This window comes from Aulostomus chinensis, chromosome 9 (genome assembly GCF_037954235.1).
Source record: "Aulostomus chinensis isolate RoL2024-O1b breed Wild chromosome 9, RoL_Achi_v1.0, whole genome shotgun sequence".
NCBI classification, from domain to species: Eukaryota; Metazoa; Chordata; class Actinopteri; order Syngnathiformes; family Aulostomidae; genus Aulostomus; species Aulostomus chinensis.
In genome coordinates this window covers 19,336,036-19,353,995 of record NC_141328.1, presented here as the reverse complement: position 1 = coordinate 19,353,995, position 17,960 = coordinate 19,336,036, and the positions used below count along the sequence as shown (strand labels likewise).

The window sequence follows — 17,960 nt, the reverse complement described above, 5'->3', positions numbered from 1 at the left end:
CTGCAAGTGGCAACAAGAGTCGCTTTCCTGCAGCTGGTCCAAGCAGAGAACAGAGCGGGAGCTCACCTGCTGTAGCCCCGCCCCCTAACAAGCAGCACAAGTCCGGTCACCACAGAATGCCAGGTTTCCACACTGCTTCAACTCAGGGTTAGAGAAGCGATCTCATGACAGGCAAGGTGCCGGTTCTCACTCCTCTGGACCTGAATGTTAAATGTGGGTGGGGAACATGAAGAAACAGCGCTCATTACCACCACTTAGGTGCTCTTGAGCAAGGCGTTTATCTCTCAAGGCTCAAGCAAATTGGGCTGGTTACTGGGCAGCTTCTAGGAGTGAATGTGATCAGGGCACTCCTGCCTGACAGCGAGTGTCACTCTCGGGGTGTAACCCCAGCATAAACGTATTTATTGTTAAAAGTGTCATTGTGGATTAAGGTGCTTTGTTCCCTAAAAAACTGATTTGACCCTCATTTCTTCTGCCAAAGTTCTGTGAGAAAAATACTCGCTTTTCCAGGAATATTCTCTTTTCCTGATCATTCATAGGAGTCCTGAAGACACGATGGACTCCAGCTGGGACGATCTCAGACCATTCCCCTGAATTATTTCATTTGTCAGTTTTATAATGCGTAAATAACAACTGCAGCTACTTGAAACATGATTGTAAAATGTCTGTTTACTATAACAGTTAGAGTGTATTCGCACTGATAATTGATTGAGTTTCATAGCCTTACTAATGCTTAAATAACTTTTTAGAAACTCGTATGAATTAACATAGTGATATAAGTACAATCATGGATATTTCTTTTGATGATGATGGATTCATCATTACCTCACCTGTGTATCATCAACCATATAAAAGGGTCACACTAATCCCCACCCTAAAACTGCTTGGTCATTATTAAAACATCGGAGGAGAAGTTTTGAATATGCAACTTTATTTCTGATTTACTTAGAACATCAAAATCTAAACACAGACGTCCTAAAAACCGCAACCCTTTAAAACACGTTGTTATAGCAATCGTTCAATTAAATCGTGGTAAGGGAGAAATCATCGTTAATGATTCGTAACAACAATTCGAAAATATGCATAAATTACACAACCTAAAACAAGCCACCACTTTAGGTAAAGTAGGTGAGCCCGGCGGGCTCCGAGTTGGACAAGTGGATGAAGTCACAGTGGACAAAGCAAACAAATGCAGACTCGATGAAAGAAATTACATCATGCGCACCACTTTTTTGTGAAAAAATTAAGTCAGTTAACGTTAACTCTCATTAAGGTAAGACATAAGTTTAGACGCCATTCTAGAAAAAGCAACAGGTAGTAATATGGTGAGGGTTGCAGCCGCAGCCACGAAACTTCGCGGCAGCTCATTGTGTGAAGCCAGAAAAGCCCCTGCAGCTGCCCCTGCTGCCAACCCCAGCTTTCCTGCAGCTCCATACGTTTGTACTCTTGCCTCAGCAGCAGTAAGGGCTACACCCACTGCCCCTCCCACCCCTATTACGGCTCCAATAATGGGTCCTGGACCCAGCCAAGTAAGATCTACCTTAGCAGCTGCACCTAGAACAGCTCCACCTCCAGCTGCAGCAGCAACTGCAGCAGCAGCTGCACCACTGAACGAAGGTTCGCCACCAGGTTGCAGCGACACAAAGAAAAACTTTCCTACAGCTGCCAGCAACAAGACAGGAGTAAAAGTGACAAAAAATAAATACTCCAATATAGCACTGGTTGCTCCACTCTCATCATTATGGAAATATTTTAACAACCAACTTAATGCACATGTAATTAATCCTGCTGATTGTGCACAAAAAGCAGTTAATAAATAAAATCTAAGAGGAAAATGATGATGAGTCAAGTACTCAGTAACCGTCCAAAACACAAATGCTGCTGCAAGGGTGGTCATAAGCAACATAAAAATACAAATTTTTAAAGACATTTCAAGAAAATATTGTAATAAGAAACCACATGAACATCCAGTTACAGTGAGAACCATCAGACTCACCGACCCGGTCAAACCCAGCACCTCCCCCCATGCTTTTTCACTGTGATTATGAGTCAGCTGAGCGTACGTTATCAATCCAATAATGAAGGCTAAAAATAATGAGAGGGCGGAAGAGAAAACGCCATGCACATTTGCAGACATTATGTAGAGTACTGTGTATTTAGCTCCATTAGCAGACAGTTTGTGGTCCTTGATCAGAAGCTCCAGGGGCTGACGCAAAGAGCTGGCTACTCCTCCCAGCAGTAGTCCTCCCGGAGCTCCCACCAGCACACCAATGCAAAAGCTGGAAATGGCTGATGCTGAGTCTGAAAGCAAATGGACAAGTTTGACTGGACAGAGTGTATATGCCTCATCGTACAGTTTTACTGTTAAGACAGACTAAGATATGTTGAACCTACCAGACAAGAAGCAGGGGGGTATGTACGGTCGTCTGTCACACAAGAAATGAGAGGGATTTTGTTACGCTCAGTAAGAAACCAAACACTGTTTTTGCCTCGTTCATTAAAAAGCATAACAGGAAATATTTGTTTCAGATACTGTGTAACTATATAAACGGCATACTGTATTTATTATTAATGTGAGTACTCATTGCTTCCACTTCACCTGTCGTCCTCGCTCTGATCGTTTTCAGCTGCGGGCTTCTGTGGAAACTCTGGTGAAAGAGAAGACTTAATAATGAAGCAGCAATAATAATCATAAAAATTAACTTTTGAAGTGGCGAGTGTGTCGGGCAAACATAATAACAATAATAGGGTCATCGCCCCGGAGTACCTCCGGGCTCAGGCCCTTACAATAATGATAATGATCGAGGGATCAGGGTGTTCATATGTACAAATACTACATTAATGTCACCTGACTGATTCCTTCCACCCTCTGAGATGTCGCGCTTGTAACTTAAACTAATACCACCGAAACCAGGACCTCTGTGAATGAGGTCATCATTCGCAACAGTAATAAAAAATGTACTAGTAAGATAGTAAGAAAAGGGCTTTTTATGAAGCAGAATGTTTTAAAGAAAAAAAAAAAAAAGGAGGATGCTGTTTGCAAATGTTTTAAATGATGCCTTCAGGGGCGATCTAGTTGTTGGCTGGTTTATTGTTATGAATGACTCGGGTGGTTTGGTAGATATTATGCACCAAAAATAAAATCAGTCACATTTGAACTAAAGGGGAAAGAATGGACAAAAACTTGAGCGAACGTTGAGGGGAATCCAGTATTCCAGGAATGGATGTTCGAGTGCATAGAACTCTTGCTTGGAATTTTTGACCGACTGGTGGCGCCCGAGTGCTCCATCAAAATGTCACATTTTAAAAACTTTTATCGTACAGTTTTGTGGTACAGTTCTGGGAATTGAACCAAATCTTAACTCCCACACGCCTTTGTCGACGGGACTTATGGTGATCATGCTAACTTCCAGGTTGGCCTACAACTTTCATCACGATCAGCAGCTACTTGGGGACGTACTGGAGAATGGATGAGCCTTAACTTTGTTTTCGATAATATAATAAAGCTGGCTATCATTTGTAATGTATGATAAGAGATTCCTCTTTTTGTCGGAGCATTTTTGACTACAAGCCAACTTTTAAGGTGCCTGTTGTCAGCCTCTCTACTTTTCAAGCATGTTAAATTCTCTGTCTCTGTGACTCTTACCTTTCCCTTTCTCAGCAGGGGTCCCACTGTGTCCTATATCTTCTGCCATGGCCTCTGACAAAAAATCAAATTTTACACCGTATAAATGTATGAGATTGTAATCTTTTTCAGCGCGAGTGTCTCCACACCCTCCTTCTCTCCCACACATCAAAAGTACTCTGACAATCCCGCCAGCATGCATGACTCAGGCTGGAAATGTAGTTTCAGTTTTGTTTCCTGGTAATACATTTACTTGTGGACTACAAATCAACTTTAAAACTGCCTGATGTCAGCAACTTCCGGAGAACACTGTGATTATACAGTCCACACAGTACTCAACAGTAAACCTTTACATTTACATTATTGAGTAACAATTCATTGCGGTAAAAACTACAAACAAATCTGTCTTTTCAGGGTGCCGACAAGAAATGTGTAAAGATCTTAAAATTGCCATTGAAGCAGAGAATGGACTTTAGAATTATTCTCTCTTATTCTTATATGTTTAATCGATAAAAAAAACTCAGAGGGACCCAAATCTAGTAGGTTGTTAATACTTAAAGGAAGCTCACCAGTGCCTGATGGGTTCATATCTGTCTTCAAGTCCCTCTCCTTTTATGACCTGTGTCCGTTCTTCAAATTTCTGTGAAAATCCGACACTTGGCACTGCTTCTTAGTCCTTCAGCGTGGTGAACTATGGTTAAGTTCGGTAAAACTGGTTACCAAGAGGCAAAGGAAGAGAAAGATAACTCCCACACCTCTGATTCATCCAAAAAACATGTCCCAACCTGACCTGGAAGTAGACACGATTTGTGAGTGTAGATTTGTCTGAATGGGAATGCCCCATTTACGCTTGCCCATCCGCACCAGAGCACCGCCCCCCTTAAAACGAGTTCTTCATCTCCTAAGATTAGAAAACATCTTCTCTCCAAAAGACACAGAAAAACTTGTCCATGCTTGATAATGGCAGTTCCTTCCTATCAGGCTGTCTTCACATCATTACAAGTCACACACACACACACATACAGTATATATTTGTGTGTGTGTGTGTGTGTGTATATTTGTATGTGTGTATAAATACATATATACATGTACTGTATATATAGATTTGTAAATACATATACATACACATAAATATTTTATATATTTATATATATAAATATACATACAGTACTTTTCTTAACTGATAATGACATTAACAACAAACATGAACATTTTCAAATAAAAATGCTTTAATTTTCAGAGACTTTCTAAAAAAAACAAACCTTTGTGTTCAATGTCTTTCGGTGAAATGAATCCATACGCACACACTTGTATAAATGCAATCATTTTTACATGGGATTGTTGACCACAAAACACACCTTGACACACGTGCCGCTATCGAAAAAGCAAATAGAAAGGAAAAGTACGCAGCACCACAGTTGAGCTAGCCAGCAACAATGAGACATAACACGGCCAGAGAAACAGGAATATTAAAGGCATCTGTTCTTCATACAGAAATATACAATAGCAGTGTTTTATGTGTAGACAGGACTGTGAGAACGAAAATGATTTCTTTCCCTGATCCTAACCAGGTGCTGCCAGTTTACATTGTCTTAATGTTCAGTGTACATTTTTTTTTGGATGTTTTAAACTTGAAGTAGTAGTATCGTAGAGTAAGGTAGATATTTTTTCTTTGCTCGTTGGCAATCTGATGATCGGTTGGCGAAGGGCATGCAAAACTTTGAAACTTCTACTTTCTCTTCTAACCTCAGCGACTAACCACAAACTCAGGGTAGCCCATCAGGTCATGCTGTCATTCTCAGTCGTCCTAGCGTATCCTGGGTGGGTTGTGACAATGACCTGTATCGTTCAGTAGTAGTACTAGTTGTGTTCATGTATTATTAGAGTTGGAAACACTAAATGATGCTTACATCAACATCCAAGTCAGAGTTGTGAACAGTTATGTTGAAGCCATGCAGGAGGAAAGCGGGGTGACTCAGGGAGCTTGAGACATCTGTTTGGGAGTTCTTGAAGTATCGCTTTAACCCCGCCTCATTTATGGGATTTATGACTGCACATCTTTATGATAGACATAATTCTGATCCCTCAACTCCTCCTAATATTGTTTTAATGTGAACACACCAGGACGTTGAAGTCTCTACTGCAGAAGTGCGCACAGTGCCACCCGGTGGTTAATAAATGAACAACCTTGCACGGCCCTGCGAGGGGAGCGCAATCTATTGTGCAAAGATGATACAGACTTGGACCTTGAGACCTGTGATACAGAACCTGATTCTTGACTGGGGCCCCTTATGAGGTCACAGGAATCAGGAGAGATGGGCAGGGGAGAACTGGACCAGATGATCAGCTGCTCCAGGAGGAACTGACGCAGACGCAAGGCCACCCAAAACAACCTGGGACATGAACGGATCCAGCCAGAGCTGTTTGCTGCTCATCAAACCGATGAGTCAAATGAAGGTTTAAAGACTTTGTATGAATAGAAGTTATAGATGTCTGGTGGCTTTCAAAGAATTCACATTTAGTTGCATCAACTTCCTGTTTTTTAATTTATTTTTTTTTGTAGTGTCACAACAAGGAATGGGTCACGTGTTAATAACTCGTTTTTGTGGATGAGCCTGCTCTTGTTCTCTAAAAGGGGTATGCACCCATATTTATTTTTATCTGTAAATTAATTCTTACTGAATATGTGTCTTTTGAGATGTGTGAGATTGTGTATTACTATTTTTTTTCTCTCTTAGGGATGCGTGGTCATGGGGGGGATACGTATTTGTGTGTTCCCTTTTACAAAAAAAAAAACCCATAGCAAAGTTGAGAAACTAAATTAAAAACGAGATTTTATGCTGACTTGAAGCAAAAACAGGGACAGGTGGAGCTTCAGATTGGAGCAAAAAATGATTTCTGTCCTCTTATCGCGACGAGCACGAGGAATAAAAATGGCTACTATGAGTTACAAACTGTAACGGATTTTAGTCTAAGATTAAAGAGGAAGTTTAGGAGCTGAACGAGGACGCCTGTCTTATCGTTGATTTTATCTCAGTCCAGTTAAATTCCTCAAAAATTCAGAACATTACTAGCCAGATTATAGCAGGTGACACAAATAAAGGTTTAACCTTTGTACGACTAGATTAGCAGCTTTTAGCCTCTGCCTCCCCCTCACCAAAGAAAAATATTAAAATATTGTACTTTAAAGTACAATACTTCAATTGAAATGTGATGGAGTAAAAGTTCAAAGCCCCCTGAAATACACATAACGTAGTTAAGTAAAGATTGTGATTGTACTCAAGGACTTTTCTACTGTACTTGTACAAAGGACTGTACTTAAGTAAAAATACTTCCACCAAAGGCAGCTCATCATGTACTTTTCCTACTTCAGGATACTTTTCCTGTTACGGTGCATGAATATGAGCGGTGGGTTGCTATTCAGTCATGTAAGTATGTGGTTTTTCATATTTCACTTCAACAACTAATTACTTCTTTGCATTAATGACCTCATAACTTCTACTAATGACAATAAAGTGTTTAGTGTCAGGTTTTGGGTCAAGCATGTAGTTGTGCCAATTATACACGCACACTGGTATCCATAATTAAACAATGATTGGCACCACTTAATTACTGCTTATTCATTACGCTCATGGAAGTGGTAACTAATAATTAACATCTACTCTCTGTGACATTTTCAGAAAGTGAGCAACACATGGCTGTTACACTAGGTAGCGCTTAGGAATACAAAAACTCTAAAATTAGATCTCAAACCAGAATTATCAGATTACGATATGAAGCAATGGTTTATTCAGCATTATTATTAATGCACCTGTGAGTGTTACCTAATATTTGTAAGTGTTTAATGTATTCAAGCTTTCTTATGCAGATGAACAAAACTAAAAATAAAACACAGATATACAGTATGTTGACCAGGAAAGAATTTGGTCGAATGCACTCAAATCATCTAATCTAAAAAAGAGGATTTAACAGATTTTGCTGTTGAATAACAGCTCTAAAAGGTTTACAAGTGTTTTAATTAAAAGAAAAACAGTCTATCATTAAGTCCCTGAACCAACATTTCCGCTGAGAGGCAACAGCGTCGGGTGTTCACTGTCAACATGAGTCTGCACATGTGATTTTACTGTTTGTACAAAACCAGGTTCCCACATTTACTGTGTGTCCAACGAGCTACGCACAAACACACTCCAGACACACACGCATGGAGACAGTGAGTGGTGCCGCAGGACACACGCTGGAAGCTGTTTGCTGGTTGCTTTTCAGTACGTTTTAGAACAACAAAAAAACAAGAAAAGATCATTTTATATCCTCGAGTTGTGTTTGTGTTTGTGAAAGAGAGTTCCTCATTCCTTGTAGGTTCTAAAGAGTCCTCACATGAGACTGACACACGTTGCATATTTGTACCATCAACAGCAACCCCTATGCTTATTATCAACCTAATTTCCTGGAAGCACAGCGGGCTGCCTTTCAGACAAGAATGCTGTTCTGCAGACACCGATGGAAACACCTCCTGCCTTTGTTAGAGAGGTAAAGGTTCTCTGCTTGTATTTCCTTGTGTAGACTCTTCTTGGGACCAGGAGTCTGAGTGGGAGAGGAGACGAGAGAGACTTTTGAGTGACGCAGGATGAGAAGAGTGGCACTGGAAGAGAAATAAAGAATAGGAAGAGAACCGCCGTCATGTCTTTGTCTAAACCAGAGGAGCTGCTGGCCTACGAGCTGAGTTGTGCGATTTGCCTTCAGCTCTACTCTGATCCGGTGGTTCTACCCTGTGGCCACAACTACTGTCGAGCCTGTATCCTCAAGACTGCAGACACGGTGGAGAAAAACATGCCTCCCCGTTGTCCAGAGTGTCGCGAGGAGTTTCAGGGCATGGAAACCCTGCAGAAAAACTTCAAACTCTGCAGCATCATCGAAAGTTACATTGCAACCTCATCACTGATGGACAAGCAGAAGCAGGCGCCACAGATGGTGGTGGATGTTCTCTGTGACCAGTGTATCGATGAGCACTCGGTGGCTGTGAAGACCTGCCTGAAGTGTGAGGTGTCGCTTTGCTCCAGGCACCTCCAGAGACACCATGAGAAGGAGTCGTTCAGGAACCACACCCTGTCGGACCCGCTGAATGAGTTGGGGGGGCAAAGTTGTGAAATCCACAAGCGTCTCCTCCGATACTTCTGCTCCAGCGACATGACCTTGCTGTGTGCTGGGTGTCTGATGGAAGGCTTTCACCAGAACCACGATGTTCTAACCTTCAGCGTGGCCAAAGAGGAGATGAGACGCGCCTTGGAGGACCGTAGCAAGGTCAGATCTGTTGGTTTAGTTTGTAGTCGTCCACATCAGGGCCAACCCAGTAGGAAACTACACACACACACACACACACACACACACACACACACAGAGTGAATGGTGTCGCTGGACACAAACTGGAAACTATTTGCTGATGCTTTTCAGTATCTTTTAAAATTTAAAAAACAAGAAAAGATCATTTTATATCCTCGAGTTGTGTTTGTGCTTGTGAAAGAGACTTCCTAATACTTTGTAAGTTCTGATGAGTCCTCGCATGAGACTGACACACGTCGCATATTTGTACCATCAACAGCAACCCCTATGCTTGTATATTGGTCAGATCTGTTGGTTTAGTTTGTAGTCATGCACATCAGGGCCGACCCAGTAAGAAACTACAAACACCACATTGCCATAGGTCAATGTGACCTTGAGTAAATGCTTTAATTTATTTTGAGTCCCAGTGGACATTCAAGTCAAAGTTGAAGCCGTCTCCTCAAGGTGTTGCAGGGATTTATTTAGAGTGTGAATGTGAAATTATCTGTACGGAGGAAAACAGGAACAACTGTTCTCTTTATTTATCAAAATAATTATGTAAAAAAAAAAAAAAAAAAAAATATATATATATCCATTGATTTTCTACCACTTATCCTCTTATCCTATCCCTGGACGTGGGGGGGCTGGACCCTATTCCAGCAGCCTTCAGGTGAGAGGCAGGGTGTAGATGTAGACAGACAACCATTCACTCTCACAGTCACGCCTACGGTCAATTTAGAGTATCAATCAGCCTCGTCCCCTCTTGATGTCTTTGGACTGTGGGAGGAAGCTGGAGTACCAGAGAGAACCCACACAGGAACAGGGAGAACATGGAGACTCCACACAGAAAGATCCCGTGCTGGAGCCAGCAACCTTCTTGCTATGAGGCAACAGAGCTAACCACTACACCACCGTGCCGCCCGACTTAAATATCACGCTAACCTTTTTTTCCACCATTCCTCAATTGAACTTAAATCTGTCAAATGTGTCTCATTATTTTTGAAGATCAAGGTCCATTAAAACGCCATAACTAACTAACTCACTAACAAATCAGACTGTTTTAATCTTTAATCACACACACACACACACACACACACACACTCACATATAGAATATATATATTCAAATATTATATTTGTATATAATATTATATTTATATATTTGAAAAACATGCTTTATTTTTAGTATGCAATTGTTCATCGAGTCTCCAGGTTTTGCGCTTCTCCACCTTGTTAGCCTCTGACTGCCGCTTCCTGGACTGACACTCATCACTACAGGAAATGCTGTGTTGCATCTTAGCTGTTCTGTGATGGGCAATACAATTGCAATTGCTTTTTTCCAGATAGAATATTGATATTCCAGTTCCAATATCGTTTTTCGTGATTGTAAATAAACAAGACTTTCACGCTTCGGTTCGGTGTCACAGAACAGCTACGACATTTCAAACAGCATTTTCTGGAGTTGTGAGTGTCGGTCGAAGAAGCCTGGAAACTCTGCAGGCAAGAGGATGTAGGTTTTATTTTTCAATAACTATAATTTACTTCCAACTCAATACCGGGATTATTTTCAGTGCACACGAGGACATACAAGTCAAACACGCCTGCAGGCAAAAAGGAAGAAGGCTTCCAGTAATAAACAAACATTAAATGCAAGTTTGTGTTTTAATTCCCACAAGGAAACAAGTGGAGTTTTATTACCACATCCAGTGAGATTTTACTGTCATTTCATGAAGCTTATTGGAGCTAAACTTGACTGATAATATTAGTGGATGATGAGGCTGTCGTATTAAAATCTTTTTTTATTAGTGATACGAAAATGTAGAGACAGCGAAAGATCACGTGTTTTGTTTTTTCTCCTTTTTAATAAAGACGAGTGAACATTTTCTCTGTGTGTAACAAAGAATAACTGTAAACAGAGTTGGAACAGGGATCGATGGACTATGAGCCTTAAAAAAGAAGAAAAAAAACAGATACATAAATAGAAGAGTAAACTGACTGAATCAAGTCTGCTGATATGGAGGCCTCAGACACCGTAGATGGAGGTTTAGGAGAGTTCCAGAGGAGCGCAATGTCAGAGAGGAAGTCAAGGCTAATATTACTGATTGTGAGGAGTCAAACTGAGGAAGATCAAGTGAGACTTTGTGCGTACGGGAACAAACAACACAACATGCGACATATCTGAGCGAGTGAGTGGCAGCGAACTGACTCATAGCTTTTTGGAGCTGAACAACAATTTCATGAATGCATCAGTAAAGGCTGCATCGTGATAACCGACTGTCATCAGCTCCAGCGTCATTGATACACTGTAATTACATCTGGGTTGCGTTTTGTACTTCCTTCAGTTGCATCATGTGAACTAAATGAATGCGCTGTTCTCTCTATTCACTCTGTAATCTGAAATGCGCTTGTGCTGTTCACAGGTGGTGTCCAGCAGGCTGCAGATGACCCAGTATCTCCTGCAGAAGGTAGTGGAGGACCAGGGGATGTCTGAAGCTATCGGGGAAAAACTGGTTAACAAGGCGGTCACACTGGTGGACGACATGGCTGCTCTGCTGGACAGGTGACATCCTTAATCCGTGCTGGTGTTTATACCGAAAGAAAGAGCGTATTACAAGATAGAAATATTGATTTTTTTTTTTTTTTTTGCCCAGAAAGATTATTTTCCCCACAAGAATTTATACTTTTTTTTTTTTCACTTTTTCACTCACAAGCACACTACACAGTCTAGTTTTGACAGTTAAATTGTTGACAGATTCAGATTCAATATAAATGGATTTTCAGGGAGACATAGCATTTATTGTTTTTTTGGGTGAAAAAAGGGACCGTTCATGTTCAGACTGGTTCTCTACAATCTGAGCTTTCACCCTGACATTATGCCTCACATGGGGCATGAGTCGAAATACAAGTTCGCAGAATTATCTGGGTTTAGGATAATGAGTTATGTTATTGTTATTCGTCTCCTGTATGGCCTCCTTTGGCCTTGATAACAGCTTGCATTTTTTTTATGTACTTTTCGACTGTCTCTTTCGTTATGGGGGTCCAAAAGATGTCACTTTTGTGTGCTCAATCTTTGAATCTACTAAATCCCAAATTTGATTCAAATCTGGAGTTTGACTTTGCCCGTCCATCAGTTCCGGTACTCCAGATTCCTTTCTCTTGGTCAAATAGTCTCTGCACAAGTTTGCTCGTTTTGAAGTTTGCATTGTCTTGTTGGTATATTCAGTCCACACACACACACACACACACACACACACACACACACACACACACACACACACACACACACACACACTACTTGGAATTTGGATGGTTTGGGTTTTACAAAGTTAAAAAGAACAACTACGATTTTAATATAAAGATGATGATGGTCGGAATGAATTATTAAGATTGTTTATGTTCATTTTGCTTCACCTATAATTAATTTCTGGGCTTCTTCATATACTAAATGTACCTTTATATAAACAGTGCAAAAAGAAAGCACCAGAAAGAAGTACAGAGAAAAACAACAACACATCCACATGTTAGCTATGAGTTTGGTTTAAATGGTGATTGAAATGTCCAAATGTGCACGATGATGGTAAATGCATCACATCACCAGCAGCATAACTTTCCTCTGCCTTATCTGAGATCAGGTTAAGTTGTCGGTGACTGTCACGGAGCCGGTTTTTCTTCTTTTTATCTCGCCAGTAAATTATAACTCAGTTTCTGTTCTGTAGAAAAGGTTAACAATAGGTGTGTATATATACAGTATATACTGTATATATCTATATCTATATCTATATCTATATATATATATATATATGTATGTATATATATATATATATATATATATGTATTGTTTTGATTTGTTTTTATTATTAGCATTAAAAAGGATTTCATTAACACAAGCCTATATGTTTTTAAAAAAGGTGGGGGTTGTGTTGTGTGTTGTTATGTGTTGTGTACAGATACAGGGAGAAAATGCGCACACTGTTGGAGGAGGAGCTAGACCAGCGCAGAAGGAGCTGGCAGCTGGGAGTGGGTGCACTGGAAGAACAGCAGCAGCAGTTACTGGAGGCCCAGCAAAGTGCCAGAGAGACACTCAGTGAGGCAGACCCGTGCGTCTTCATAAACAGGTACAAGAGATCTATAGCACCGTTAGCCCTGGTGAGTGCAATCCCTAGTGGTTAGTGGTAACTGTGTGTATTCAATCTGATGTATACACACCTCACAACTACTGTATAGTGTACAGTATATTTTATTGAAAATCCTGTATGTTATTGTATACATGTTGTTATAATAACACTCCAGTGGCCTTACCATTGAATTCATAACTGCGCATTAATCAGGCCTATATGCACTATTGTATTAAGCACATGCTTACCTAGATTTATTTCAACAGTTGACAGGTAACGATAGGTTTTTCATATATCTTATTATTTATTTTCACCATCTTGCTTTAATGCATCCATCCATTTTCTACTGCTTAGCCTGTTAAGGGTCTATACCAGCAGCTTTTGGACGAGAGGCATGGTTCACCCTGGACAGGTCACCAGTCCATCACAGGGCCAACACATAGAGACAGACAACCATTCACACTCACAGTCACACCTACAGTCAATTTAGAGTATCAATCAGCCTCGTCCCCTCTTGATGTCTTTGGACTGTGGGAGGAAGCTGGAGTACCAGAGAGAACCCACGCAGGAACAGGGAGAACATGGAGACTCCACACAGAAAGATACTGTGTTGGAGCCAGGACTCAAACCTGGAACTGTCTTGCTGTGAGGCGACAGTGCTGACCACTGCACCACCGTGCCACCACTGCCGTCATGCAGTCTACATGAATATGATCATTTCCACAGTGATAACGTCTTATTGAACTCTTGACTCATGCCTGATGTTTAAGCATTCAGTAATACTGCCTGGCCTGTCGCAGCCATGGCAGAGCAGGTAGGATTGCAGCGTCTGGTAGGGGTAACTGCAGGCTTCAGAAAGCTCAACAACACATTAGTCAGTGGACTCTCTCAGTTTAAAGAAACATGCTAACTTTTTGGGAATTTGACTTATTTTCCATCTTCCCTAGAGAGAGACAAGAGGATAGATACCCTTCTCTGCTCTGTGCTGCTTTGGAGGGTCGAGGATAACTGAGACCTGCCGACTGTTAGTTAGCTTAGCTTAATGAATGGGAAGTGTTAGAGTACGTTCATCTCCAGTCATCGAAATAGTCTTTGCCTGCATTGATAGAATGACAGTTGTGATGAACATTTGTTATGAATTACCAGTTAAAATGAAACAATTTAAATGACAAGATATTGTGATTTTTGAATCAGGCGCATAGTCTGAACTACTTTGCCGAAAGCATCTCACAAAGAACTTCAAGATGCTACCAACAAAAGAAAATGCTTGTTGACGACTACAAGATCAAACCCTTCAAACCAAGATCCTGAACTTGATCTTCTTGAGGTATGCTAATACATCCCACCCACCATAGTTCACTGTGCTAAGCTAACTAGCCATTAACAGGACTCTATATGCATGCACAGAGGAAATAAGGGTATCTGGCTCTGGAGAGGATGACAAATTGAAGTATCTTGCAACTTCAAACTTAAAGATTTTTTTTATAGATTTTTTTTTGGTATTGTTTTGTGTATTTGCTGCTCTGCAAATGAGCTGCCAGCTAAATTACCATACTCTCTGTTGTTTTCTATCCCTGCAACAACAACCAAAACTCCAACAAAGCAAAACTATGTCATGCTGAATAACAATAAAACAATGAAATGTTTGTGTTTACAAGGTTCATGCTGATCGAACATAAGATGAGGAAAGCCGTCGCAGGCACTATTCCCTCCAAGATCCCCTCCAAGGCTGCGCTCAATACCAAGGGTCTCCAGACAGGCCTGAAAACCCAAGACTTCCGTTCAGAGATGACCCGCTTGTTGGATTCCCTCTGTGTCGTTCTCAACCCCCTGGACCTCACGTTCAACCTCTACACCGCCCACCCCAGCTTGATAGTCTCCCATAACCTGCGTATGGTCAGGTACAGCTCCAATAAGCAGGCATATGGAGACCACCCAGAGCGCTTTACAAGTGCACCACAGATCCTGTGCAGCCAGGGGTTCTCGAGCGGGGAACACGTGTGGGTGGTGGAAGTGGGACCCAACAGCATGTGGTCACTGGGCGTGTGTTACAAGAGCATCCCTCGTCGTGGTGACCACAGTCGTCTTGGACACAACTCAGTGTCCTGGCGACTTCAGTGGAAAAATGGCAAGCTGACAGTGTGTCAGTCCTCCAGCAATGTTGCTTTAGGGGAAATGATCAGGCAACCGCAGAGAATTGAGGTAGCGCTGGACTATGAGGGAGGGACGTTAACGTTCCACAGCACCAAAGAGCGCAGGGAGCACCTGCACACATTCAGGGCTGTGTTTAGGGAGCCAGTATACCCAGCATTCAGTATCCTCTCAAACACAACAGACTCTTGGATCACTCTGCAAAGCGGGGTGTGAATACCAAGGTTTGAGTGTAATATGCTCTCATGTAGTGATCCTTTTGTCATGTTTGTTTGTATATACGGTGTGGAAATGAGCAAGCATTGTAATCACGATCAAAACACAAGATCAGAGTTAATATGAACAGCTGACAAATGAACAATGACAAATTTAGGTATGTATAAACTGCTTTTATATTTAAAACAATGCTGGTTAATAAGTGTTGTATTTTAATTATGCAAAAATAATCTGTTTACAAAAATGTGCTTCCTGATGATTTGGTACTAACCCATTATTTTTCATGTAACAGGCCCTCTTCTGGTGTACCGTTTAGCGTACTGGTGTCTTGTGAGATGTGTTGCCATGTTTCATGGACTATCCTATGGGAAGTCCCCTGTAACTGTTTTTTAGTACTGTACCTGCCTTGAGACTATGGATGAAATTTAGGGATTCCTGTAGATTTACATTGACGCTACCGTTGATACATTGATTAAAGGCACTGTTCTCATTCAATAAACTCAACAAAAAATGAGGAACAGGCAACAGGCTTTGTGTTTATACTACAAATGACTGCAGTGTGTGTGTGTGTGTGTGTGTGTGTGTGTGTGTGTCTAAAGACCACATCTGTGTCGCTGGTATGACATTTTAATAAAAAACCTGTAAATTACCTTAGGACAGTCATTCAAAGGTGCGTCAGTGAGCGATGCTAGGCTGCCAGGTTGGTTTAATGGATAATTAGCACTTCTGCCTGTTGAAATTTTGCTATAAATTTATAATACTCACGTAAATGTCCCTTGTATGAACACTTCAAGTTATAGATGCCATCTAAGGAACCATGCCTCGTCTATATAATTTGTAGTCTGTTTAAAAATAATAACAAATGAGAGGGTGGATAGCACGAGAGTCTGGCAACACCGGTCCTCCCATCTGTCACACGTTCTGTCATTGTGGCTTAACCGTATTAAATATTAGTGGAAGAAAAGGGTCGGCGTACGGGAGTCAAGCGGGTATAAAGGCTGTCAGCAGAAGGCATGGGCTCAGGAGAAAGCACCACCAGAAAAGTGTCTTTCGGTGTCGATGATGAGGACAGAGTCAGGATTCTTCGTGGAGTCAAGGTAACTGTTCATGCTAATGTAGCTAACAGCGTTTGTGAAGACTTGGTGATGAGCCTCGCTAACGGTAGCATGCCGGTTCACATTACATTTATAAGCCACGTTCGGCTCACACAAACGAATGGGAGGTCAACATCCCGGGAAGGGAAACGACTGGTGTAACGGTGCATTGGGATGCAGGGAAGGGCTGGGTCAGGTTGACAGACGTGCCCTAGAATCCCCAAACCAAACTCCTCTTATATTACGGTGAAAACAAAACTGTGTTATGCAGACTGAAAAAACATGTCTGGGTGGTGAATAACATCTCTTTGTAACGCTTGTAGATTTCTTGTAAATTCAGGATATTTCTCGTTCACCTAGCAGTACCACTGTATCCAATATCAGACATTTTTCCATGATTGACTAGAAATTGTACCCTAGGAATCTGTACCCTAAATATATGCCTATTACCGGCAGTTTTGATCCTGAAAAAACGCTTATGTGGGATAGAATTTTACAACATGTTAACTTAATATTCTATGTATTGGTGAATTAGTGGATGTTTCCACAGACGCCGAGTATTGTAAAAAAAAAAAGCAGGGCGAGCTTAAATTGTAAAGATTTTGAATGGAGTTTGGTCTGCTGTCTTCTGACAGCGCTGCCTTCAAGTGCCACTGAAATGTAGGAATTTGAAGCTATCTGGATCGGATATCTGGATAGAAATTAAATTGTCTTTCAATAAAATTGAAAAAGCCTGTTCTTGTACAATTTTCTCTATTTTGGTTATGTAGTAATTGTGTTTTTCTAGCTGCAAAAATGATTGTTGCTGCTTTCCATGTATTGTCATCCGTTGTTGTGATAAAAAAAAGTCTAGTCATACCTTGATGTATTCATTCCATCACAGTGATCATGTGAAATTGTAGAGAGAAGTGTCACATAACACTGGGTGATCCAAATCCTAAGAATACTGTACTACAAATCAGTGGTTCCCCACCTTTAAGTCCCACTTTTAAGTCTTAAAAATTTTCACGGCCCATGTCCGACAGCTGTCGATTCACCATCAGTGTCTTGTCTCTCTTTCCTTTTAATTCTTCCTGTTGCTAGCCTGCTATCCATCCTTGCATTCCAGTTTCAGCCATCATCATCAAAGGTAAACATGTCAAGTGTAAAGTGGTTCGCCCGATAACAACAAAATTTCCTTGTCACATGTTTAATACTTGAAGAAAAAAACAAAACAAAATAATGAAAATAATATTTAAAAATTTTAATATCCTTTTAAACATTTCTGAGTTTTAACATTTAAAACATTCTGTATATTTTTATTTGTGTGTTATTACTAGGGGCAGCACGGTGGTGCAGTGGTTAGCACTGTTGCCTCACAGCAAGAAGGTGTGAAGAGGGGACGAGGCTGACTGATACTCTAAATTGACCGTAGGTGTGACTGTGAGTGTGAATGGTTGTCTGT

General features: G+C 41.0%; 3 protein-coding genes across 4 annotated transcripts in view; 2 read left to right on the top strand and 1 right to left on the bottom strand.

The window, feature by feature from the left end:
• The window catches only part of LOC147256181 (E3 ubiquitin/ISG15 ligase TRIM25), a 29,750-nt gene extending 13,809 nt beyond the window's left edge, over nucleotides 1-15,941 (top strand). The window contains exons 2-5 of the mRNA XM_086214086.1: nucleotides 8,186-8,923; nucleotides 11,361-11,500; nucleotides 12,888-13,055; nucleotides 14,714-15,941. Of these exons, the coding sequence (XP_086070212.1) occupies nucleotides 8,303-8,923; nucleotides 11,361-11,500; nucleotides 12,888-13,055; nucleotides 14,714-15,422 (1,638 nt within the window). The 5' untranslated portion in view covers nucleotides 8,186-8,302 and the 3' untranslated portion in view covers nucleotides 15,423-15,941. The remainder of the gene's footprint in view (nucleotides 1-8,185; nucleotides 8,924-11,360; nucleotides 11,501-12,887; nucleotides 13,056-14,713) is intronic.
• Nucleotides 786-4,405, bottom strand: LOC147256182 (uncharacterized). The gene is made up of 5 exons (XM_086214087.1): nucleotides 4,195-4,405; nucleotides 3,647-3,700; nucleotides 2,600-2,648; nucleotides 2,395-2,426; nucleotides 786-2,301 (listed from the first exon to the last, which is right to left on the bottom strand). The coding sequence occupies exons 1-5, from the start codon at nucleotides 4,211-4,213 to the stop codon at nucleotides 1,259-1,261; spliced, it is 1,197 nt and encodes a 398-aa protein (XP_086070213.1). The 5' UTR covers nucleotides 4,214-4,405; the 3' UTR covers nucleotides 786-1,258.
• A 137-nt stretch (nucleotides 15,942-16,078) lies between the features above and the next one.
• The window catches only part of chchd6a (coiled-coil-helix-coiled-coil-helix domain containing 6a), a 72,660-nt gene continuing 70,778 nt past the window's right edge, over nucleotides 16,079-17,960 (top strand). Inside the window, exon 1 of one of the 2 annotated variants that reach the window (XM_086214088.1) lies at nucleotides 16,079-16,519. In XM_086214088.1, coding sequence (XP_086070214.1) covers nucleotides 16,436-16,519 — 84 coding nt within the window. In that variant the 5' untranslated portion in view covers nucleotides 16,079-16,435. The remainder of the gene's footprint in view (nucleotides 16,520-17,960) is intronic. The other variant, XM_086214089.1, reaches the window with a different exon arrangement.

Excerpts from the sequence above, each read along its gene's own strand:
- LOC147256182 (XM_086214087.1), bottom strand. Across the intron at positions 2,649-3,646 it reads CCCTGCTGAGAAAGGGAAAG|AGTTTCCACAGAAGCCCGCA; the intron begins GTAAGAGTCACA and ends CTCTTTCACCAG. Across the intron at positions 2,427-2,599 it reads GATCAGAGCGAGGACGACAG|ACGACCGTACATACCCCCCT; the intron begins GTGAAGTGGAAG and ends CTTGTGTGACAG.